Raw genomic sequence first — 22221 nt, 5'->3', positions numbered from 1 at the left:
CAATTTAAAACGAGCCATCAGAACAGTCGGAGCGTTTGCTGCGACTGAGCCCCGTACAAACCCGTATATCTATTGCGTACGTGACCCTAGTGCGTCTGTCACCCTACTTTGACCGTAAGCCTATTGCGCCGGTTAATGTAGTTAAAGTAAAATTATTATGTAATATGTACATCTTACAAATTGCGCATAGCGCAATTACGAAGCCCCGTACGACGTTCCTTTCAAATGAAACAAAAATTTCAAATCGCCCTAAAATTTTATTTTTTGAAGGGCCTAGTATCGGCCTCAGTCCGAGGACCCAAATTTAATTTTTTTTCAACTACATTCTATTCGGCCTTTGATTACCTTCCAAATGAAACAAAAATTACGAAAAACGGATGAAATTTGCTCGAGTTATATGTAAAATACACATAGGGCCCTAGTATGGCCTTAGTCCAAGGACCCAAATTTAATTTTTTTTCAACAACATTCTATTCGGCCTTTGATTACCTTCCAAATGAAACAAAAATTACGAAAAACGATGAAATTTGCTCGAGTTATATGTAAAATACACATAGGGCCCTAGTATCGGCCTTAGTCCGAGGACCCAAATTTAATTTTTTTTCAACACATTCTATTCGGCCTTTGATTACCTTCCAAATGAAACAAAAATTACGAAAAACGGATGAAATTTGCTCGAGTTATATGTAAAATACACATAGGGCCCTAGTAGTGGCCTTAGTCCAAGGACCCAAATTTAATTTTTTTTCAACAACATTCTATTCGGCCTTTGATTACCTTCCAAATGAAACAAAAATTACGAAAAACGGATGAAATTTACTCGAGTTATATGTAAATACACATAGGGCCCTAGTAGCGGCCTTAGCCAAGGACCCAAATTTAATTTTTTTTCAACAACATTCTATTCGGCATTCGATTACCTTCCAAATCAAACAAAAATTACGAAAAACGAATGAAATTTACTCGAGTTCTATGTAAAATACACATAGGGCCCTAGTAGCATTTCACTTCTAAGGCCCTAACTCACGGTCCACTCACCCGATTTTAAAAACTTTTTTTTCCTGGATTGGTATTGACAATACCTATCATTTGCCGTGTCATTTACATTTCCATCGTTTATTTTGCCATAAATATCACCAAAAGACCTTAAATCACTTAGGTGGCCCTAACTCACGAAGGGCCGACCCGAATATGCCCATCTTCGAACTTAGCCTCACTATTTCGACTATCTTTCAGGGAAAAAAAAATTTTTGAAATCGGATTTGATTTACTCAAGATATCGACGTGACAGACGGACAGACGGACAGACAAAATTTTTATTGCAGATTCGTCATCTATGAACATAGGCAAACACTTTGCCCTTACCGTCTGCTTCGAATTCCATCAATTACACACGGCATCGTAATCCTATAAGCCCCTTTGTACTTCGTACGGGGCTAAATTATTTGCAAGAGGTTTGACCAGATAAAATTCGAAACTCATTTTATCGCCACTCGATTTTCCTAAAATTCGTACTAATTTTTGTGGTGTTGCCATATTCATTACCTCTATTAAATGACGCCATTCTGAACTTAATATTCGAAAAAATATAATTTTGGCAACGGCTAAAGTGAGGTTTACTCCGCCGAATTAACCAAAAAATTCCGAAAAATGTATTTTCCCTTTCACTGTTAATATGTCCCGGCATAGAGTTGGAATTTCGATGGAGCACGTTTGTACATTATCGTATTCGAAAGTTTCAAGTCGAATGACCATTTACACGTCCCCTGAATCGGAAAACCTATTCAGGAATTTCAATTCATTATGGAAATATTTTTTGCGGGCTCGTTCGGACCAGTTTCAATAAAAACCTCAGCCCGCACAGCTCTACCACAGAGACTAACACCGTTAATCAATAAATTTTCCTATCATTTTGAAGTTGTTTAGATTTTTCCCCAAGCCCAGTAATGCCAGCCAAAGAATTATTTGCAAAAACCAATGAGGTTAATCCCACAATGTTTTTATTCAATCGATAGTTTAGAAGGGAAAAAAAACAAGAATAACCACAAAATGGTGTGTTGGCTAAATACAGCTTTTCCGTTTGGTAACATCGGTCGTTTATTCCTATATGGGATCTATATGGGATCTACCACTATGCTCATCATATCATACAATTTCATACCGAGTTTTTATCGTTACATAGGTATACTCATTCAGTCGGTAGTTGTGGTGGAACACAAGCAACCAAGCGGTTTTATCTTTTTTTCCTATAGAATTTTCTTTCTTTAGATCTCCACCACATGTTCTGAGAATGATTTACTTTATAATAGATTTGAGTTATACATTGTGTATGCTCCACAGAAGATGTAGAAATAATGTTAAATTTGGGTTGAAAAAGGCTTCCTCAATGTTCCCAAAATTTACTGCAATGAAATCGTACAACACATTATGTGTTTGAAACGATATTAGGCGATATAAATTGATGTTTGACTTTTGTATAAAAGTTAAGTTAAGCGATATTACTTTAAAATTGAAATTTATGGGAATTTTTAAACAGCTCGCGGAGTCTTCTCTTGATTTGATTGTGCATAAAGTTGGGTCACGATTTCATCGTTTAGATATTTGAGTCGATTAGATTTGCGATGCTGTTACACATATATCATTGAGGCGTATCTTATGTGTTTCGATGTAAATATAATTGATGTTGCGCTATAGATGCTATGCTTTAAAACTAACGTACGGTAAAATTTTATAATTCTGACAGACAGTTTTGTACGAAAATCCAACATGACAACGAAAAAACCTGTCAAATAATTGTTACTGTAGATCGTTTCGCCTTTACGTTGAAATATGCGTTAAATTTTTTTGATACAATAATCGAAAATAGTGGCTCAACGCTCAACCGATAATAAAATTTTAAAATCAATAGCAAGAGGCGTCCTCTTTGAAGAGACATGTACGTTATAATGTACAGGAAAAGTTTTTATTTTGACGAGTGGTAAGTGATATAGTGACTATCATTCTAAAACCAGCCACTCAATTGGTTGGCGGTTGGAATAGACATTTTTGACTTATTGGACTGACATTTAAATGCAATTTTTCACATTTGGCTCCTTTTGCAAACCAATATGTCATCTCCATCTCAGCCGTGGGCGTACCAAATTTTTCTTTTCTCTGGAGCCACTGGGGTGGAATTTTTATTTTTCAATAGCTTTGAGATTCCAAGTGTGTAAAATGTATAAAGTGTCAGTGATTTGTTTATTGCTTTCCTACTCATAGGAGAATGATGTTCAGAAACTAAGAAGAAATGTAATAGAGTTTTCCCATATTTTAGTACATTCTGTCATAAAACTACTGCTGTCACTGCGCTTATTTTCATGTGAACCAACTTCATATGGTTACATCTGTTCTGTAATGACAAATGTGAAGTTGGTTGACATAAAATAAGCTGCAGAAAATGAAGTACTATGAAAACATAGCTAACGCCGACCCGTACGAAACACCTATTCGTATCAAAAGCCTTTAATGTGAAACTCTTCATTTCTCTTACTTCATTTTCTTCTCTGCTGAAAAACTATTCTCCTTTAAAATCACTTACATTATCCACTCTTTGCCTTGTTATCATATACAATAAATTGCCGGAGGCAATATAGACAGCCCCGTACGAAGTCAAATTTCATAAATTCCTATTTAAACAGCTATATACCGCTATATTTACTATATTTCACTATAAATAAACATTTCACAGATAATATGCTATTATATAGCTCTATATGCCTGTATATAGCTCAATATAGCTGTATATAGGTATATATAGATGTCCATATATGGAATCCCTGAAACCCCTCACACTTAACACATTATTTCCATGTTAACAGAAACTCTCTAAGTATCATTTTTCCCACTTTATATCACTTTTAATAAAATCCAATATGGCCGCCGGCAGCCATTTTGTTAGGAGACCGGAAATAGTACCGACGCTTTACATTCGTTAATACCTTTCAAACAAAAAAAAATTCATGAAATTCGGTCAAAATTTACTCGAGATATTGTCAAAATACACCACGTTCACTGTACTTCCGAGTAGCCAGATAAGAGCTCACTCCAAGAGACCTAGCTCACGCTCCGGAGAACATAATTTCATAAATTTTTTTCCCTGATTGGTACGGTCAATACCTATCTAATAAAGCTAAAACAGACGAAATATGTTCAAATGTGGCCGACCTACAAGCAAAAACTGCTTGCCGCCCTGTGCCTGTTCCACACCAAGGGGTCTAACTCACGAGTCGGTCATCCGATTTCCATAAACTGAATTGTAAATACCTTTTATTTGACGTATCACTTACAAGTTTAACGTTTAAATGTCCGGAGATATCTTCGAAAAACCGTAAAGCACTTATTGGGCCACAGCTCGGGAGGGGTCGATCCAAAATCACTCATCTTCGAACTTAGCCTGTCTTTTGACATTACCAAACGGGAAAAAAAAGAATTTTCAAAATCGGATGCGTTTTACTCAAGTTATCGTGCAGACAGACGGACAGACGGACATTTTTTTTTCGCGGATTTGGCATCTCTAGACAACCACAATAGGTTTCCCCTTACTCAGGGAGTCCAATTCGACGTGTTACAAACGTATGCGTAAACCTATAAGACCCCAGTACTTCGTACGGGTCTAACCAGAATTTGCAATTTTTAGAACGGGATGTCTGTTTGCTAAATGTTACTAACTGATTAACCTACTGTAGGCTCTATAGATTACACTCATATATTTTTATGACATGATTGCCAAATAAAGCATAAAGCACACTTTTATGAAAATCATGTTGAAAACTTTCAGTCATCACAAATCGACCATAATGAGACCACAGTGATCACAAACACGCAGTTTATGTATACACTGCAAATTTTGCTGTATTGTCGATTATGCGAAAAAAATTATTTAAATTTTTTAAATGTGAAACGTACATACTCACGACACTTAACAAAATGTAAACATTTTATTTACAGATATCCAGATGGGACTGTTAAGCTTCGAAATCCCAATATCGAACTTATGGATCAAGATATTCTCTATCATCTTGCTCTCGGTAGTGGAAGTCACGATCTTCAAGAAATGTTTGGCGATGTTAAGGTAAAGTTTTCAGTACAATGACCGATAAGTTTCGTGATCGCTGATGGCTGAAGTCGAATATATTCATATGGGTGCATGTGCTGTGCAGTATTTATGTACCGTAAAAATGTCTTCAGAATTCAGAGCTAAAACTCAAATCGAAACTCCTTCCACATCCACAACTCTATCCACTTTCATATCGTAATTCATATTCCAGTTTGTCTGCATGGGAGGAACGCCAAAACGTATGGAAACATTTGCACATTATATAATGGGAGAGATAGGTTACAAGCTACCGGCCGGAACGCAATTACAAGACATTAGTGCATTTTCCTACAGATACTCCATGTACAAGGTCGGTCCTGTTCTGTCAATAAGCCATGGAATGGGTGTCCCGTCGGTTGGCATTTTATTGCACGAAATGATTAAGCTCATGTACCATGCCAAGTGTAAAGATCCCATTTTCATTCGTATTGGCACTTGCGGAGGAATTGGTGTTGAAGGTGGAACTGTTGTCATAACGAGGAAGCTGTTGATGGCTTACTGAGAAACACATACGAGCTGGTAAGTTACCATTTGTTTCGTAACTCAAACGAAATCGGGTTTGATGACCGAAAATTGTTTACAGTCAATTCTTGGACAAGTTGTGCACAGACCAGCTAAACTAGATAAGAGGTTAGCCCGTGAATTGAAGTCATTAGCTGATCCCGACGAAGACCCGTACGAAACGGTTATAGGAAAGACGATGTGCACTCACGATTTTTATGAAGGTAACAACGGAATTTGATAAAAAATTATTTTTGTTTGGAACCTCATAAATTTAACCAAATTACATAGGCCAGGGACGTCTTGACGGAGCATTTTGTGACTTTTACCGAGAGCGACAAAATGGGCTATTTGAATAAGCTCCACGATTTTGGTGTTGTTAATATCGAAATGGAAAGTACAATTTTCGCCGCATTGACACATCATGCTGGCATTCGAGCAGCAGTCGTATGCGTCACTCTCTTAGATAGATTGAAAGGAGATCAGGTTAGATTTGATGTCATTCTTTTTCACTTGAGTAAAACTGCAACCAAAATATTTCGATAAATTTTGACGCAGGGTAAATACGCCGAAAGAGGTGATGAACGAATGGCAGAAACGACCACAGTTTTTAGTATCGAGATTAATAAAGAAACATTTGGCACAAGGCGGTCAATTGAAGACATTGGTGTCACATGGGTCGATACGATCTCCACGTCGATTTAAATTAGTGCAGCAGGAATCTGAAGCTCACGAGTAAAAACGAGACAAAGGTAAAGAGAAATTTGTTTTCCGTTTTGTCTTTTTTTTTTCATTTTCTTCTTATTTTTACGTTAAACAAGACGACAAATTCTTATTTTAACACAATGAGATGAGATGATCTGGAGATATTCGTTAAGTATAAATCACTAAAAACAAACATTAAAATATCAACTGACTAAAAGAAATGAACATTTTGATGTATACCATCGCGGTATATACTTACTTCACTGCCGTTATTTAGATAAGGGACTTAGGGACAAATGTACACAAAAGAATTATTCTGTTTCGAATTTTCACTAAGTCTCTTTTGCAAATTACGGCAGCTCAATGAAAACTATAAGCTAAGTAAAATCACCAAAACAAAAACAAATTGTCAGTGAAATTAAGCATATCGGGACTATGTAACAGAAAATATCAAATATTTTATAGAGGAGAAAATGCTTCAAACAATTTTTCAGAAGCCTATTTAAATAATCCACACCTATTTCGGCGACCGTACACACAACACACGCCGAACAATAAGTGCCAAGCTCTAACCGTGGATTTACATAGCAACGTAAAAGTGACAGATGCAATGTTTTTTAAATACTGCAACCCGAAATTTCATTCATAAAATTAAAATTATGAATGAAATTTCGAGTTGCCGTATGAGAAAATTTTTGCATCTGTCACTTTTACGTTGCTATGTAAATCCACAGTAACGTTTAAAAATTTCAATTTTTATCATTTTGCGCCTAAACTGTACATGTCTTTTGCCTACGAAGAATTTAACATTTTATCGTGTCAGACCCACCATTACCCAACACACACAGGTGTTGAAGTGTGACAATCACTTTCATTCGTCGTCATCATCTCCCAGAGGAGACATTCATCTTACTCATTCGAACTTCGAACAATTTTATCGACGAAAGCGCAATTTCAATTTCAATTACTTTAAATATAACAATGTTCGCAAATGAATGAAAAAGTCCTTTTAACAATCTGGCAATATCACTCGCACCACTTTTTATTGTCCGACAGAATTAAAGCTGCTATAATAAATTTGAAAATATCGTGACACACACACCCAAACACAGATTTTGAATTAAGTTTAGTTGTCACTATCGTTATTTGATCGTGTGAAACACTGTGCACTCTGTGTATTCTGGTTATTTGTTTTCCAAAATTCAGTGTACACAAATCCCAAATGGAAAATGGTAGTTTTTCGTATTTTTGTTTGTCTGTTTGTTTTGTTGCTACAACCGGGGGTAATAAATAGGAATTGATTGGTGTATCTGGATTTTAGCAGCGTACACTTCAAGCAATAAACTAGAAATGACAGGTTAAACGAATTAAGGGAATACATTCGCGTTAAAGTTGCCGGTTTTAGTACTCTTAATAAGAAATGTATCAGATTAATAGAATTTCAGAGAAATTTCTTGATTTCAAATTACAGTTAATGTCAACAGAATTTGTGTCTAAGCTTGGCTCAGCTGTTTTACCAGCTGGACCATTCATTAGTCACACTACGTGCTAATAAGGTCTTATAAGCAAACTGTTTGAATAAGTGGACCAGCTGGTAAAACCGCCGAGCTTAGACACGAATTCTGTTGACTGTAAATATTTATGAATTTGAAAAAGAATCACATGCCCACACGACTAATATATTATTATTAACCTCCGGAGGAGATATCTCCTAAGTTTTTCGGACTATTAAACCTTTCTCGTTTTGCCAGTCCATCTGCAATCGATACAAATTGTACATAAAAATGTCATTATTAATAGTAAATAACACGCTGCTTAAAATGAAATTAATATTACAAATTTAAAGAAATAAATTGGAAAATGTTGCTAGAGAAAATTTAAGAGAAAAGAAGTTGTAAAAAACAATTCACGCAGTGTCATTACCTAAATTTATATAACAAAGAAAAACAACCAAAAAAAAACTTATTAAAAAAATGAAAAAAACTAAATAGTAGTTGAGAGTACGTTATTATATACAACGATATTTATGTGCGTTTAATATTCAATTGAAGAACAAAAATTAATATAAAATAAAATTTCTAAATTTTTAATTGTTGAATTTAAAATATAAACAAAACAAAAGTTAATGTTAAATTGTAGTTACATAATATGGGTGTCTTTTCTAAAAAAAACAAAAATTATATAAATTATGATAAAATTAATGGTTATGAAGTAACATATGAATTTTAAAATTCCTTCTTAAAACGTCTAACTGAGAATGCAGAATTTTACCTACAGGAATAGCACTGAATAGTAGACTATAAAGTAACCATGTCTGCTTCCAAAATTTACGTTTTTTGCTCGTAAGAATTACCCCGAGCCTTAAGGCTGCACACTGGGATAGTGAGAAAAGAAATTGGAAACAGTTACATACCAGCTAACCGATCTGGCACCTAATTTGATTTGAGTACTCGCTCCGCTTCTTTTTTTTTCATTTCGGATAGATTTCGTACAACGAACTATTTCAGTCTTCTTCTCAGTGATAAAATTTACCTAAACGAAAATTTTCATTCTAAAACTGATTTCGATGCCTTGTTTAAACTATTGCGAAACTATTAACGTCTTGTTAACATATTGAGATTTTATGTTGGAAGGTTAGACCGCGCATTATTTATAAGAAATGACAAAGAATTTTGAATTTTAAAAATTATAACTGGACAGTATAATGCGCAATCCCATCCTAATTCGAATGTTCTATTCTTCCATGACTAAAATCAGTTGAATAAAAAGTTTTAAGAGAAAGTATAATACTTTTCGCTCAATAATAAATGTTATCAGGAATCTTTATTGAAATACAAATCATAACAGTCAGTGGCTGAAATATTTTCTTTTATTTTTTAAAATTCAGACTGTGCTTGAGTGAATTTACTATTTACACTTTTAAGGAATTGTCAATGTGAAATAGAGTTTCATTTACAAAACTTTTTCGTTTTTAAACTGTTGCTAGTTACTTAAGAATTACGTTTGTACAACTGAATTCGATTGGAAAATGGTTGTATGTGTGCCGAAATGTTCATATTTGTGAAAGAAAATTCAAAAAGAAAATCTACGAAGCAAACTTTTGACCAATACTCATTCTTTGTGCATTCAAAGAAAATCTTGGACAAAAATTTGGCTTGTAGGTTTCACATTCCCGAATGTTAACAGTACTAAAATGTGCCTGTAAAGTCGAACATTTTTATCATTTTTTGGCAGACACAGTGAACATCTAGACTGTTTTTCAGATCGAACACTTCGACACTAATTCAAATAATTTCTTTGAATTGCAAAGAAACAAAAGCACTCGGTGTTCAATATATTTACAAATAATCTACAAAGTATCTTCATACAAAACGATAAGAAAATAATTTTTGGGCTTGCATAGAGAGGTCATTGGATGCCAAAAGAAACCTTTCAGCTGAAAATGTCTGAAAATTTTGAAGATTGACAAATTAAGCCTAAGGAAAATATATTTTGGTTAAGACATCTAATTTGGTATACTAAGCATAAAGGAAAGCTACCATTGACGAGAAAACGCATAGTATAATATTAATGAAAAATGTTTTCTCAAACAATGAGTTGCAATTTAAAGTCGCTGTAAATTTGTATTTTTCGCTTCCTAAATAAAATGTATTGCAAAAGATGCAGCTGAACAAAGAAAATGCAATTAAACAAAAAATCTAACTAGAAATTTTGACTGGCTAGTTTTTGATAAAATACAATGTGGCTTTGATTGCAAGGAGAATTTATTAATCTAAAATCCACACAGGCAAAACCAAAGTCATAATTTAAAAAAATGAATAATAATTTCATCGTTCGAAACGTATGGAAATATTTTGTTGGATTCGTCATCATAACTTGTAATCATTCCTATTTTTTTAGTCGAATTATTGCAACAATAAAAACAAGAACAAAACCACGACAGAGTAAATTAAGCCAAACACTAGTGCTTGATTTGACTAGGGAATATTTTGCGAATAAAATTAATTCAATTTATGTGTTCATTTGAGTTCATTTTCGTACAGTGTATTAGGTCCCTTATTTGACATTTCAGAAATGAACTGCTACTGCCTGGTTTATTTTACTCTGCCGTGACAAAACTAGTTAACTAGATGAAAGTTACATAAAATTATTAAAAATTCAAAATACAAAAATTTGTTACATTTTTTTCGAAACAGATTGCATTGATGTACAAATCTTTGTAAAATTAAAATATACAAAATAAAAAACCAAAAGTGAAACGGTTTCTTTTTTCGTTACTTAATACAAAGCTGAGTGTTGCCGTCGATCGCGGCAACAATCGAAACGTTCAACAAAATTTACGTAAAGACATAACTAACTCTCTTCCTTTTTATAAGCGGAAACGAGGTCAATAACCCCATGAAGAAACGATTTTTAAATTTAATTTCAATTCCAACTTAACATAACAAATGTCGCATGCTGTGATTTGGGCATTTTTATTTTGACTACAGGAAAGTGCAGTGTAGACTATATTTCCACTAGTTAATGTACTAACATGTTGAACGCGTCGAAAAAAGCGTCAATTATGAAAAGTAGGGGTTTCGACGGTTTTTTCTCTTTGATTTTTTTTTTGTTGGTAATCGAAGTCACAGTCAATATGATGTACATTGTCCGATCCATCCATCCAAACAATGCATACTTACTATGCAAAGAACGGATAATGTTTATATTTACATTTTTCTTGTTTAGATCACAGAATATTCAGAAAGGTTACGTTCGTTTGTTCTAATCAGTAAAGTTTATTGAAAATAAAATTGTGATGGGTGTCGAAAGATTATCGGTTTCGTTTTAATTTATAATCATATGTTGTCGCAGTTACATTTAGCATCAAAAATTGAATTAGTTATCTTAATGGTCGTTGATTAGAATTATTAGTTCTTGGGATTTATTATGTCAACACAATTAAAAATAAAAACAAAATTTTTTTTTGCTCAACGTGTGTGCAACATAATTATAATTTTTAGTTAATAATAGAAATCAATTTAGCTGTATACACATCCATATTTAAAAAAAAAAATCTGCGTCTGGACGTTTATAATGACGCATAGTATGACGATAATGATGGCATGACGATCGCATATATTTTATCTTTTTCATTTTTCCTGTTTTCGTTGTATTTATCTGGAAAATGTTACAAACTGGGATCGCAGAGTGTGTTTTAAAACATTTCAAGTTCATGTAATATATATTATGCACCTGTTGCCAAGATTGATATTTTGACGTGTAGGACATTATTGCCCTAGCCGAAGGCGTGGGCCGTTATGCCTACACGTCAAAATACCAGGCTGGCAATAGGTGCATATCATATTTTATCTGTCGAGAACAGATATATCGAGATAAACAAAAACTCCCTAGAAGGATAAGCTCGAGATTATCGTTCTAGACAGATAATAGTATATTACTTCCGAGGTTTCAAGTTGTGTGTTTGATAAGGGGGGTGTTACAGCCCGACCCGAAGGGGAGGGCTGTATTCCCCACTTATCAAATAACAACTTGGAACCTCGGAAGTACAATGCTTTACGTGATTAGGCAATGTAAATCAAAATGAAACATGCCGTAACACGTAAAAGTAGATTACGATAATGTCCTTGTTTGGAAGTTTGCCAAGTTGAGCCTATAAGGCAAGGGCTGCAATCATACAATGTTAAGTTCCCAATAATTACGTCACGATGAGTCTTAACGCTCTCATCAATGAAGTAATTACTCATTTTCCCATAGTGCAATGAGTTGGTAACATTGTCCTTCTACCTGTCCCAAGTTGAACGTTGATTTCTATGTAGGAAAATTAATTTTAAAAAATGAAATGAAAGTAGTCCACATGGAATGGATCATTTTCGCAGGGAGCAAATTGCTATGTAATGATTAAGGCGTCGTCCAAAAAGGACGTCACGCTTTTTGTCGTTTTGTTTGAGGTTTTTGACACCGTTTTTTTTCGTGTGGTACATGAATCCGTGCACAATGTGAAAAAATACCTGGGAACAAAAAAGGGACGTCCGATTTCAGTGAATGTAGGTCCGTCCCACGTCACAACACGCCACGTTTTTCGAAATGGAGCGTAGCTCCAGTATGTAATTTAAATGTGGCGAAGTCACATTTTCGTTTGATTGATCTCGAATTCGCATAGAATCGTCAGAATTCATACGAAAACTGGACTTTTCAACTATTTTTAAATAAGTATTGATACCTACAGTCATGGACTCATCCAATTTTGGTAATATTTTTTCTTGAAGGATATTGGTAGTTCCATGATGAAAAAATCAATAACTTTACGGCCTACCTACATCTCATACTAGAGTCATTTTAATGGGTAGACTTTGGATATGTCGCTAGACAGTGCGTTGTAACACGGCAGAGTAAAATAAACCAGGCAGGAGCGGTAGGCAGGAGCGGTTCATTTTCAAAACGTCAAATAAGGGACCTAATACACTGTATGACAGGGCCTACTTTTTGGAAACTAATTTCTTGAATTTCTTGAAATTTCTCGAATTTCTTAAAATTTATCGAATTCGAGAAATTTGAGAAATTAGTTTCATGAAATTTCTTGAATTTCTCGAAGTTTCCCGAATTTCTTGAATTTTCTGGAATTTCTTGAATTTTCTGGAATTTCTTGAAATTTCTCGAAGTTTCTTGAATTTCTCAAACTTTCTTGAATTTCTCGATTTTCTCTAAAAGTTTCTAAAAAGTAGGCCCTGCGTGTATGAAAATGAACTCAAATGAACACTGACGTAAATTGAAAAATCTTATTCGCAAAAAATATAAGGCTACTAGATTACTCAGGTCCCTAGTCAAATCAGCGCTCCTGCCTGGTTAACTTTACTCTGTCAAACTGTCAATATCAACAATAAATAAACTTTTCAGAAGGAACCTGCGAATATCTTCAACAGAAAGTAGCATTGCGTTATGTTTCTCTGCAACATAATTATCGTTAACACAGAGAATTTTACAGAGAATATAGTGAGTTGTAAACTCGTTTGCTTGGAATTGTATAATCGACTATCACCATATACAAACGAAACAAATAAAACAAAAAACGATGAGAGGTAAGAAGATTCATCATAATGTCTAATACAATTATACCTGAGATTAGCCGAAGAGTTGATTGTACGACAAAGATTTTTTTTTGTAAAAAGTGTTTACATCCAAAAATTGGTGTGGATTAGGATTTTAATTGAACAGTAGCAATGAAATTTCGCTGAAAGAGCTATGGCACCTCCGAGGTCAAAAAAAATTCAAGGAACCAAAAGAGAAGTGATCCATCCTTATCCAACATTATAGTACTTCTAACAGTGATCCCACTGGATTCTAATAGGAAGATGATAGAGGGGAAACAGTGTTGGTTATCTGCAATCGAAATGTCAGTCCCAGTCGATTAGTCATCACTTAAATAAGCAACAATACCACTGACGAAGGCGAAACAAAAATTAAGGGATCTTTTTCATTTCAGTAATAGTGACTGTTTTGCATGGAGCTTTCAGACTGAATCTAAAGTGTGTCGTAGATTATTGAAACGAAATTTCTCTGAAGATTTTCCCTTTCACTTTCAAAGAACCAATTTCCAAGAATTTTTGAGGATTTCTAAGGAGTTTCTTCGTTTTTCCAATTGCTTTTTGCAAGACGAGAACTTCTACCATACATCACTAAATCACAGGACTCGCAGGCTAGATGTTGGAATTTTGATTCCATTCCACTCGGTCGCAATCGTAGATATTTATCATTGTTGAGTCTACTACTTCATACTCACCTTTGGCTTCTCTTATTGAGTATGTTGCTTTTCAATCTTGATGCATTATGGAAGGATCTCAGAACATTGTTCTGAATTTCAGAATTTATTTTCCTCTAAGCTCATGTGTGAGCCATACATCTCGTCGATTTGTCGCTACAGTCAAGGAATGGGTTCAGTTCACAAAGAAAAACAAAAGAAAATTCCATTCGGTTGTTAACGCAATTTTACTAAAGCATCAAAACGTCGACGGCATGGTTCAATTCAATATAAAAACTTAGCATCGTGGGTGGTTGAGAATTTAACAAAATGACAGAAAAATGATGAATCTGGCAAATTTATTTGAAAATTTTGCCTTGATTGAATTTACGCCCTTCCTTATCGGCACCAGCCCACGAGAAATATTGTTTAACCAATTCCTTAGTTTCATTTGCGGTTGGGTCGAGTTTCTTCCAGTCGTACACTTCGTAATCAATTTGCCAGTCTGGCGACAATTGGAATGCAAGTTCCTGTCCACGCCATACCCACACACCCGATATGGTGCTGTTGTTATCCTCGCCGAACAGACACATTGAGGCGAATGCTTGTTTTCTCATTTTATCCAATCGTTGATACATGCCAGCGATTAAGTTACAGCTCATGAACACCTTTGTCAATTCGCTGCTGTATTTGTATTCACCGAACCAAATTGAATAGTTTTCCGAATCGAATTTCTCCCAGAAGTATGGAACTGAAACGGTTTCCTCTTCGTTTGAGTAGCAACGCTTGAAGTCGTCCATGTTGAATGTACCCTTTGGCAGTAAATCGAACGGATCCTTTGATTTGGGCTCTTCCATCAAAGCCAATTCAGCTGCATCCATTTCTTCGACTGGTTCGGCTTCCTTTTTGGCTGGTGCCGGTTTCTTCTCTTTCTTATCCTTTTTCGGTTCTTGTGGTTTGGCGTCCTTAGCACCACCGGACTTGCTTTGGAATTCGGCGTACTTCTTCGGATCGAATTCAATGGCCTTTGCGCATAGAGAGAAATTCTTCACAACCGCTTGCACTTGTGTTTGATTCAAGATCGTTACGAACCAACGATTTACATTTCCGTATGCACTGCGAACGGTCGGCTCCAACACGTATTGGTACAAATGTAGAAGGTTTGTGAACACAATGATATCAGCCAATGAGATGCGTTCACCCACCAAAAACGTATTGCTTAGCAAATGCTTGTTGAGGACAGTAAGTGCGACATTTATGTCGGCCCTGGCACGTTCAACGGTGTTTTTGTTGTATGGCATAATGCCCAACAATGGGAATACCCAGGCACAAGATGATGGCAAAATTTCGCTGTCGGCAAAACTGATCCATTGCCATACTTGAGCCTTTTCCAAATCGGACGCTCCACGCAACTTTTCGTTGGCCACGTAGAAGGCGATAGCATTGCTTTCTGTTATGGTTTGTCCGTTGCTAGTTTCAAAGGCTGGCACCTACAAATTGAAAATTCATTTGTTTATGATTCGGTCTTTGCTTCTCTTGCTGGAAACTTAGATTCTACGAATGTCACGGTTCACTGAACGGTTCTTGTATTTTCGGCTGAGACAAAATAGGCAACAAAAAGTCGCTGGAAAATGTTATGATAAATGAGACAATGGCCCAAAAAAATCGTCACTCACAAATGCGCAAACACTGAATCGGAATCCGCAATCAATTAAGGGACACAAATCGTTGTGCAACATTGCATCATTAAGTCATCTCAAGGAGGAAATTTCGACGAATCGAGGTTACAATGATTACACTCTCTGTGTGGTGTCACAAAAATAACAAGAAACGTCAGCAAAACAACCTAACCTTACTCGGTAAAAGGCCGACACAATAAACAAATTTCCATTACTCACCTTTCCCGATGGGAACTTCTTCAGGAACGCATCGGACTTGTTTGTTTCGCCGAACACAAAATCTGATGCAATTTTCACTTGAGCTCCGGAATATTGAGCAGCAATCAGTGCCTTATAAGCACGAAAGTTTTCTGGGTATGTATACAAGGTCTGAAATATAAAACAAAGAAATTCGTTATTAATCGTACGATGATTCTAATAGATTGCAATTTAGCATTAAATCGAAAACGATTCAGCCGATAAATTCGGATTTAATTGGGAATTTTACTTACTCCAGCCATTGTAGAACTTACACCTTTTTCAAGAAATGTCAAAAAGAAAATGTCAAAGGAATGTCGCTACAGCCTGCCGCATCAGAGGATTTGAGGTGAGCGAGATCAAAGCGAGAGCGGGAATAAATTTCGCCGAAACGAAATAAATGTGCTGAGAGCGCAATCAATTTGAAAATTGATTTTTTTTTTCTCATTTTCCTTTTTTCCGAATTCATTCAACTTAGTTTCGTTAGCAAAATTAATGAGTTTGGTTGTTTCGTTAAGTTCCAACAGTTCGTAGAAACAATAAGCCCGAATGTCAATGCAAACATTATGTAACAATGTAGAACATGTGGGAGTAGTAGGAGTAGTAGGACAAAAGCAAAAAGTTGTATGAAAATTTGACCTTGCTAAACATTTTCAATTCACTCAATATTCTCATAAGAAGAATGTTGAGGGTTTAATCGCTTCAAAGAACGCGAAGAATGTTTTTGAAGAATGTTGAGCGAAATGAAAATGTTTATATTTTCTATGACAGGATACACTGAACAGTTTTACCACCCTAATCTTCCTGGTTTGTTTGCTAGATATAGGATATTCATTTGACTAGTAACTGTTTTTTTAGGTCTTTTTTCTTCTGGAATAAATACCCTATTATGGCCGCTTTGTCTGTCTGTCTGTCTGTTCCACAAATTTTGGTAGCTCTCAGTCGGTAGTTGGTATTTTTGGTAGTTGGTAGTTTTGGAAGTTAGTATTTTTGGTAGCTGGATTGATATTCCAAATTGCAAAGCCACTATGAGCAAATCAACACCAGCCAAATAATAATTATCCGTTATCTGATAACCGATAGCTCACAGTTAACATTGCAATTCGAACATTTGGTAGTTGGTAGCTAAATACCAAGGCTATAATTGACTACCAAGAGTGATTTCTGGAGAAAAGATGTTTGCTATGCGAGAACTACACGACGGCTGACAAAATTATTCTACATGCTCGCCTATTTAAAGTTAAATTTTTAATAGTTGACTACCAAACTGGTAGTTGACGACCATGCTGATGGAGATGTGGAAGAGATGTTTACTGTTTGAGAGCTGCACACCGACTGATGAAATTATTTAGGCTGCTTGCCTATTTATAATTCGATAATGTGGTAGCTGACTACCAAATTGGTGAAAGTTGGTGGAGATGTTTATTGTTCAACATCTGGATATTGGCGGTCTATTCTTGTTTTCGAATAGTTGCGATGGAGAGTTCTTATAACATTAATATTTCTTCTTGTGTTACTATGTACGCGATAGAATATGGGCTTGAGCGATCTAAATTAGAAACGGGTGGTTACACCTATTATATTGCGTATGTGAACCTACGATACTTACATACCCCGATTGCCAAGTGGAAAACGTATAAATACCAAAGAAAATACATTCTACAAACCATTGGGGTGAAAAGGTTAGAAGGTAACAGTCGCGTTTCGCAAACGCAAACCTTGCCCTAGAAACCCATTCTCTAACAAACTTTCTCTAATTCTCTTACTCTACGGCACTTACTAAAAACCGATTTTCCCGGGCTGGTACTGTCACATGTTTCCGAAAATCCTAATCACTGTTCAGAAAAAACTAGCTCCCTGCAATTATGCTTGATTTCCACTTATGCCGTTTTGCCTCCGTTTAGCTAAACCACGCCTCATTTCATTGTTTGAAGAGTAAACGGAGACTGAACGGAGTAAACTTTTTTCGTAAGTGGAAATCAAGTCTAATATCAGTTACAAATGACGAGTTGACTGAAGATTATGTAATTAGTCGGATAGCAATGTCCACGTTCCTTCTTTTTATCACTAATTTTCCTTGCGCTGAGTGAAAATTGAGACGAAGATATTGAATCGGCCTCAGGAGTTAGCGGCTACCCAAGCGCAGAGCTGACCTTCATCAGTTGATTCTGTTGCGTGCATCCCATAACAGTAAAACGTTGCAAGTAATTACGTGAAATGATCTAATTACTCATCGCATGTCTCCGTTTTATTACACAGTGGTTTCTACTTCTCTAAGTGAATAAACGTAGAGATCTCTATAAATACCATCTGCTTTTTATTTCTCTGCTTTGAAGCGAAATGGAAAAATTGTACAGTCTCTGTGCGACTGAACGGACTGAACCGACTGAACCAGTGAGCGCACTGTAAAACAGCTGTTCTGGCTCTTCTGCCAAAACATAACCATAACCTAGAATGTCAAATGATACACCGAACTTAGGGAGTGAAGGATTCGAAAGTGTATACCATTCAGAACTGAATGAATGATCTGGGGCAGGTTGTATCGTTAGTTTCAAGAAGCTATCGATCGTTTTCAGACTACTGTAACAAGCTAAATTTATAAAAATGCTGGCTGAACGAGTTGTCTTATCAAATTTAGTAAAATGGAAACTGAGCACCATTGTACGACATTTGCACCATCCCAGCAAAATTCGAAATATTGGAATCTTGGCGCACATAGATGCAGGTAAGATCAGTGACAATATTTGCTATCACTAAAATTGAAACCTGTAACGCTAACATTTAGGCAAGACAACAACGACTGAACGTATGCTATTCTACTCCGGAAAGACAAACATTCTGGGTGAGGTGCATCATGGAACCACTGTAACCGACTATTTGGCCCAAGAACGTGAACGAGGAATAACAATCTGTAGTTCGGCTGTGTCGTTCGACTGGAAAGATTGTCGCATTAATTTGCTTGACACGCCCGGTCATATAGACTTCACGATGGAAGTGGAGCAATCATTGAGCGCAGTCGATGGTGTTTGCATCATATTGGACGCGTCAGCTGGTGTTGAAGCTCAAACACTCACCGTATGGTCGCAGGCGGATCAACATAAGTTGCCACGGATTGCTTTTGCCAATAAAATGGATCGATCGGATGCAGACTTTGCGGGAACAGTCGAGGATTTGAAGAAGAAATTGAATGCAGTACCGGCTGTGTTGCAGTGGCCAGTGAAAGAGAGTGGAAAATTGAAGGGAATAGTGGACATAGTCAGTCAACAACAGTTGATCTTTGAAAACGAAGGACGGAAATGCTTAATCGTTCCACTGAAACCAGACATGGAAGCTTTTATAAAGGAAAAACGCAGTACACTCATCGATACAATATCCGGTTTCGACGACGACTTAGCTGAGGCTATTATATCGAATGACAGCCTTGACAACATCAGCTCTATAGACTTGTCAAATGCAATTCGTCGAGCCACAATTAACCAGAAAGTTGTCCCCGTTCTTCTCGGATCTGCGTACAAAAACACTGGAGTACAGCCGCTTATGAATGCTGTTGTAGACTACCTCCCCTCACCAGAAGAACGAAATTCGAACTACGATTGTTTTGAGCAAGTATTCCATCATTCAGCAAAGTTTTGATTGTAGTGAAATGATGTCGTTGATTGTCTGCAATTTCAGTAAAGACTTCGTTGGTAAAGTGTTTAAAGTAACGCATGACAAGCAAAAAGGTGCACTGAGTTTGGTACGAATAATCAACGGTAAATTGCGTAAAGGATCAAAGGTGGTGACTTCACGGGGTACCAACGAAAATGTTCCAAAATTGTACGAAGCTTTGGCTGACGAATACCGAGAAATACAAGAAATTGGCGAAGGTGACATCGCAGTTTGTGCCGGATTGAAAGTACTGAACCTGCCTTACTGTCCATTTAATTAAAGACAATATTCACCAATCGTTTCAGAGTACCTGCACTGGCGACTTGTTAGTTACTACTGTGTCTTCCCTCAAATCCGCACAGAAAAAGCTTCAAAAGAAGATGAAGAAAGAACTTGCTCCCATTTCGGAACCGATAGATCCTACGGAAGAAGTATCGAATTTTGAGTTTATTTCAAGTACACTCGGACTTGCACCGAAAACTCCGGACGCCGTTTATTTTTGTTCAGTCGAACCACCCAGTATTTCCTATCAATTGGCATTAGAGAATGCGCTGAAGCAACTTCAACGAGAGGATCCCAGTCTTCGGGTTACTTACGACGAGATAACCATGCAAACCGTTTTGGGTGGAATGGGTGAATTGCATTTGGATATTGTCAGATCGAGACTGATGAGCGAATTTAAAATCGATGCTGACCTGGGACCGTTACAAATTGCTTACAAAGAAACACTCGAACAGGATGCACGGGATACGTTTCAAATGGAAAAGGATATCGCTGGCTCAAAACAGTCGGTTACGATTGATATGTCGCTGGTGAAAGACGGCACAGAGACGTTTAGGTGAGACTGTTCTACTATCAAAAATCTTGATGTTGTTGTACATGGTAAAATTTGTTTTACAGCATCGACACATCACCAGAAGCTACTCTGAATATGCAATTAGTGAGACCTCGTTCGATGAATGTGTTTAGGAAAGGTGCCATCGCTGCTCTGGACAGAGGCCCGAAAATAGGAGGAAATATCATCAACACACAAATCATTTTACATAATTTACAAATTGGTCGAGGCACGGCCGATTCCTTTCTGATGTCAGCTGCAACGCAATGTGTTCAAAAGGTTCGTCATTTAATACATCAGAGTCTGAACGATTTCACCAAAAACCATTTTTTTTCGCTCCAGATTTTATTAAAAGGTGGACTTCGACTACTGGAGCCGATAATGTCCATCGAAATCGTTGCTCCCGCTGACCGAATGTCGCAAATTTTGTCGGATTTATCGAAGCGACGAGCCACCATTTTAAACGTTGAATCGAAAGGTGCATTCAATAAGGTGATTACAGAGATGATGCAAGTATCATGAGTCCCGTAGGAACCATTTCTCATTTCGTTTTTGTTTGTTTCTTGTAAACCAGGTGGTCAGTGTACTAGCACCACTTGCTGAATTAAGCGGTTATTCGACTGTCATTCGAACGATAAGTTCGGGTGGTGCATCGATGAACATGCAACCACATGGGTACGCAGATATGAATCCATTCGAAGAATCGTCAGCCATTCGACGAGCCCAAGGCTTAGAATGATGATTTGTTCAAAATTAAATGTGGAGAATGTGATTTAGAGAAATCAATTGCAATAAAAGCTATAAATGTAATACAAGACTAAATTACTGGGGATTTAGTAATACAAGACGTTCAGTTAATTGGTTACAAATAAATGTTAACAAAATGAATCGTGTTATCACTCCCAGTTCCAGTAGAGCAGGGAAGTTTCTCGCGAATTTTGCCGCCTTTCAACAACTTAAAATTTGAGAGATGTGAGAGATACATCTCGATCGAAAGAGAGAAGTTGGTGGAATTCGTATTATATTGCAACAAGGTAAAGCTCTCCCCCCTCAGTGACGAAATTTACATCTGGATGTCTGGTTTTACCACTTACCTGGTTGGCCCCTAATCTAGGAAGCATGTTGATTGAAATGCATCGCTCGCGGAATATAGTGACGTCGGAGTCGGATGTCTGGTAATTCTCAATTTAATCTTTGGAACAGGATTGTTTTTTGGGAAAATGTTGTTATTAATGATTTCTGAGGTAGGCTATTTCTGAGAAGTGTCCGCAATCGATTACGTTCACTTTTAGTCGTAATGTATCCTGGATCGATATTCTTCATTGAACATATCATGAGAGCCCAGTGGCGCTCTAATAACTCAACAGAAAGACACTGATTTCATTTCTTTGATTCTCGCATGTTAAAGTTTACTCTGGGGTCAACTTGGATAACAGACAAGCTATGACTCGCTTCGCTCGCGCATTATGCATGCCATAGCACTAGAAACAGCTTTTGAAGATGTTTCGATATACGTGTAATACGGCAACTTCCTTCAAGGAAAGGCTCTTCCTCGTATCAATATAATTTTTGCAGTCCGGTTCCAGGGAGAAAATCATTATTTTCCCTAAACAAGTTTGTCGAATTCTGATATTGCAATCGGTTTAAGTGATTTTTCCAATTAATTGTAGTAACGGTTAGACTTTGGATTTCACTTATATTGGCAAGACGAGAATCCGTTAAGTTTTTTGCTCCAAACTCAACC

The 22221-nt window shown here is 36.5% G+C and overlaps 2 protein-coding genes and 1 pseudogene across 2 annotated transcripts; 2 read left to right on the top strand and 1 right to left on the bottom strand.

Annotated features, from left to right (window-relative positions):
- The first annotated feature begins 4711 nt into the window (after positions 1 to 4711).
- On the top strand, positions 4712 to 6600 carry LOC119070292 (annotated as a pseudogene).
- Positions 6601 to 14302: 7702 nt separating this feature from the next.
- Positions 14303 to 16376, bottom strand: LOC119070291 (elongation factor 1-gamma). The gene is made up of 3 exons (XM_037174557.1): positions 16249 to 16376; positions 15977 to 16126; positions 14303 to 15568 (listed from the first exon to the last, which is right to left on the bottom strand). Exons 1-3 carry the CDS (start codon positions 16255 to 16257, stop codon positions 14438 to 14440), a joined length of 1290 nt encoding a protein of 429 aa, XP_037030452.1. The 5' UTR covers positions 16258 to 16376; the 3' UTR covers positions 14303 to 14437.
- Positions 16377 to 18433: 2057 nt separating this feature from the next.
- Positions 18434 to 21365, top strand: LOC119070293 (ribosome-releasing factor 2, mitochondrial). The gene is made up of 7 exons (XM_037174558.1): positions 18434 to 18719; positions 18780 to 19596; positions 19667 to 19889; positions 19948 to 20480; positions 20543 to 20756; positions 20820 to 20969; positions 21052 to 21365. Exons 1-7 carry the CDS (start codon positions 18599 to 18601, stop codon positions 21214 to 21216), a joined length of 2223 nt encoding a protein of 740 aa, XP_037030453.1. The 5' UTR covers positions 18434 to 18598; the 3' UTR covers positions 21217 to 21365.
- The last annotated feature ends 856 nt before the right edge of the window (positions 21366 to 22221 follow it).

This window comes from Bradysia coprophila, assembly GCF_014529535.1.
Source record: "Bradysia coprophila strain Holo2 chromosome X unlocalized genomic scaffold, BU_Bcop_v1 contig_71, whole genome shotgun sequence".
Classification (NCBI taxonomy): Eukaryota; Metazoa; Arthropoda; class Insecta; order Diptera; family Sciaridae; genus Bradysia; species Bradysia coprophila.
Note: the sequence above shows the minus strand (reverse complement) of the source record. Positions and strands in the feature narration are given on the sequence as shown.

Bases quoted from the DNA above. Each gene is read 5' to 3' on its own strand.
- LOC119070291 (XM_037174557.1), bottom strand. The intron at 15,569-15,976 runs GTGAGTAATGGA...TTCAATTTGTAG, and splicing joins AGAAGTTCCCATCGGGAAAG to GTGCCAGCCTTTGAAACTAG.
- LOC119070293 (XM_037174558.1), top strand. From the start codon at position 18,599: ATGCTGGCTGAACGAGTTGTCTTATCAAATTTAGTAAAATGGAAACTG. The intron at 20,481-20,542 runs GTGAGACTGTTC...TTTGTTTTACAG, and splicing joins GACGGCACAGAGACGTTTAG to CATCGACACATCACCAGAAG. The intron at 20,970-21,051 runs GTGATTACAGAG...CTTGTAAACCAG, and splicing joins CGAAAGGTGCATTCAATAAG to GTGGTCAGTGTACTAGCACC.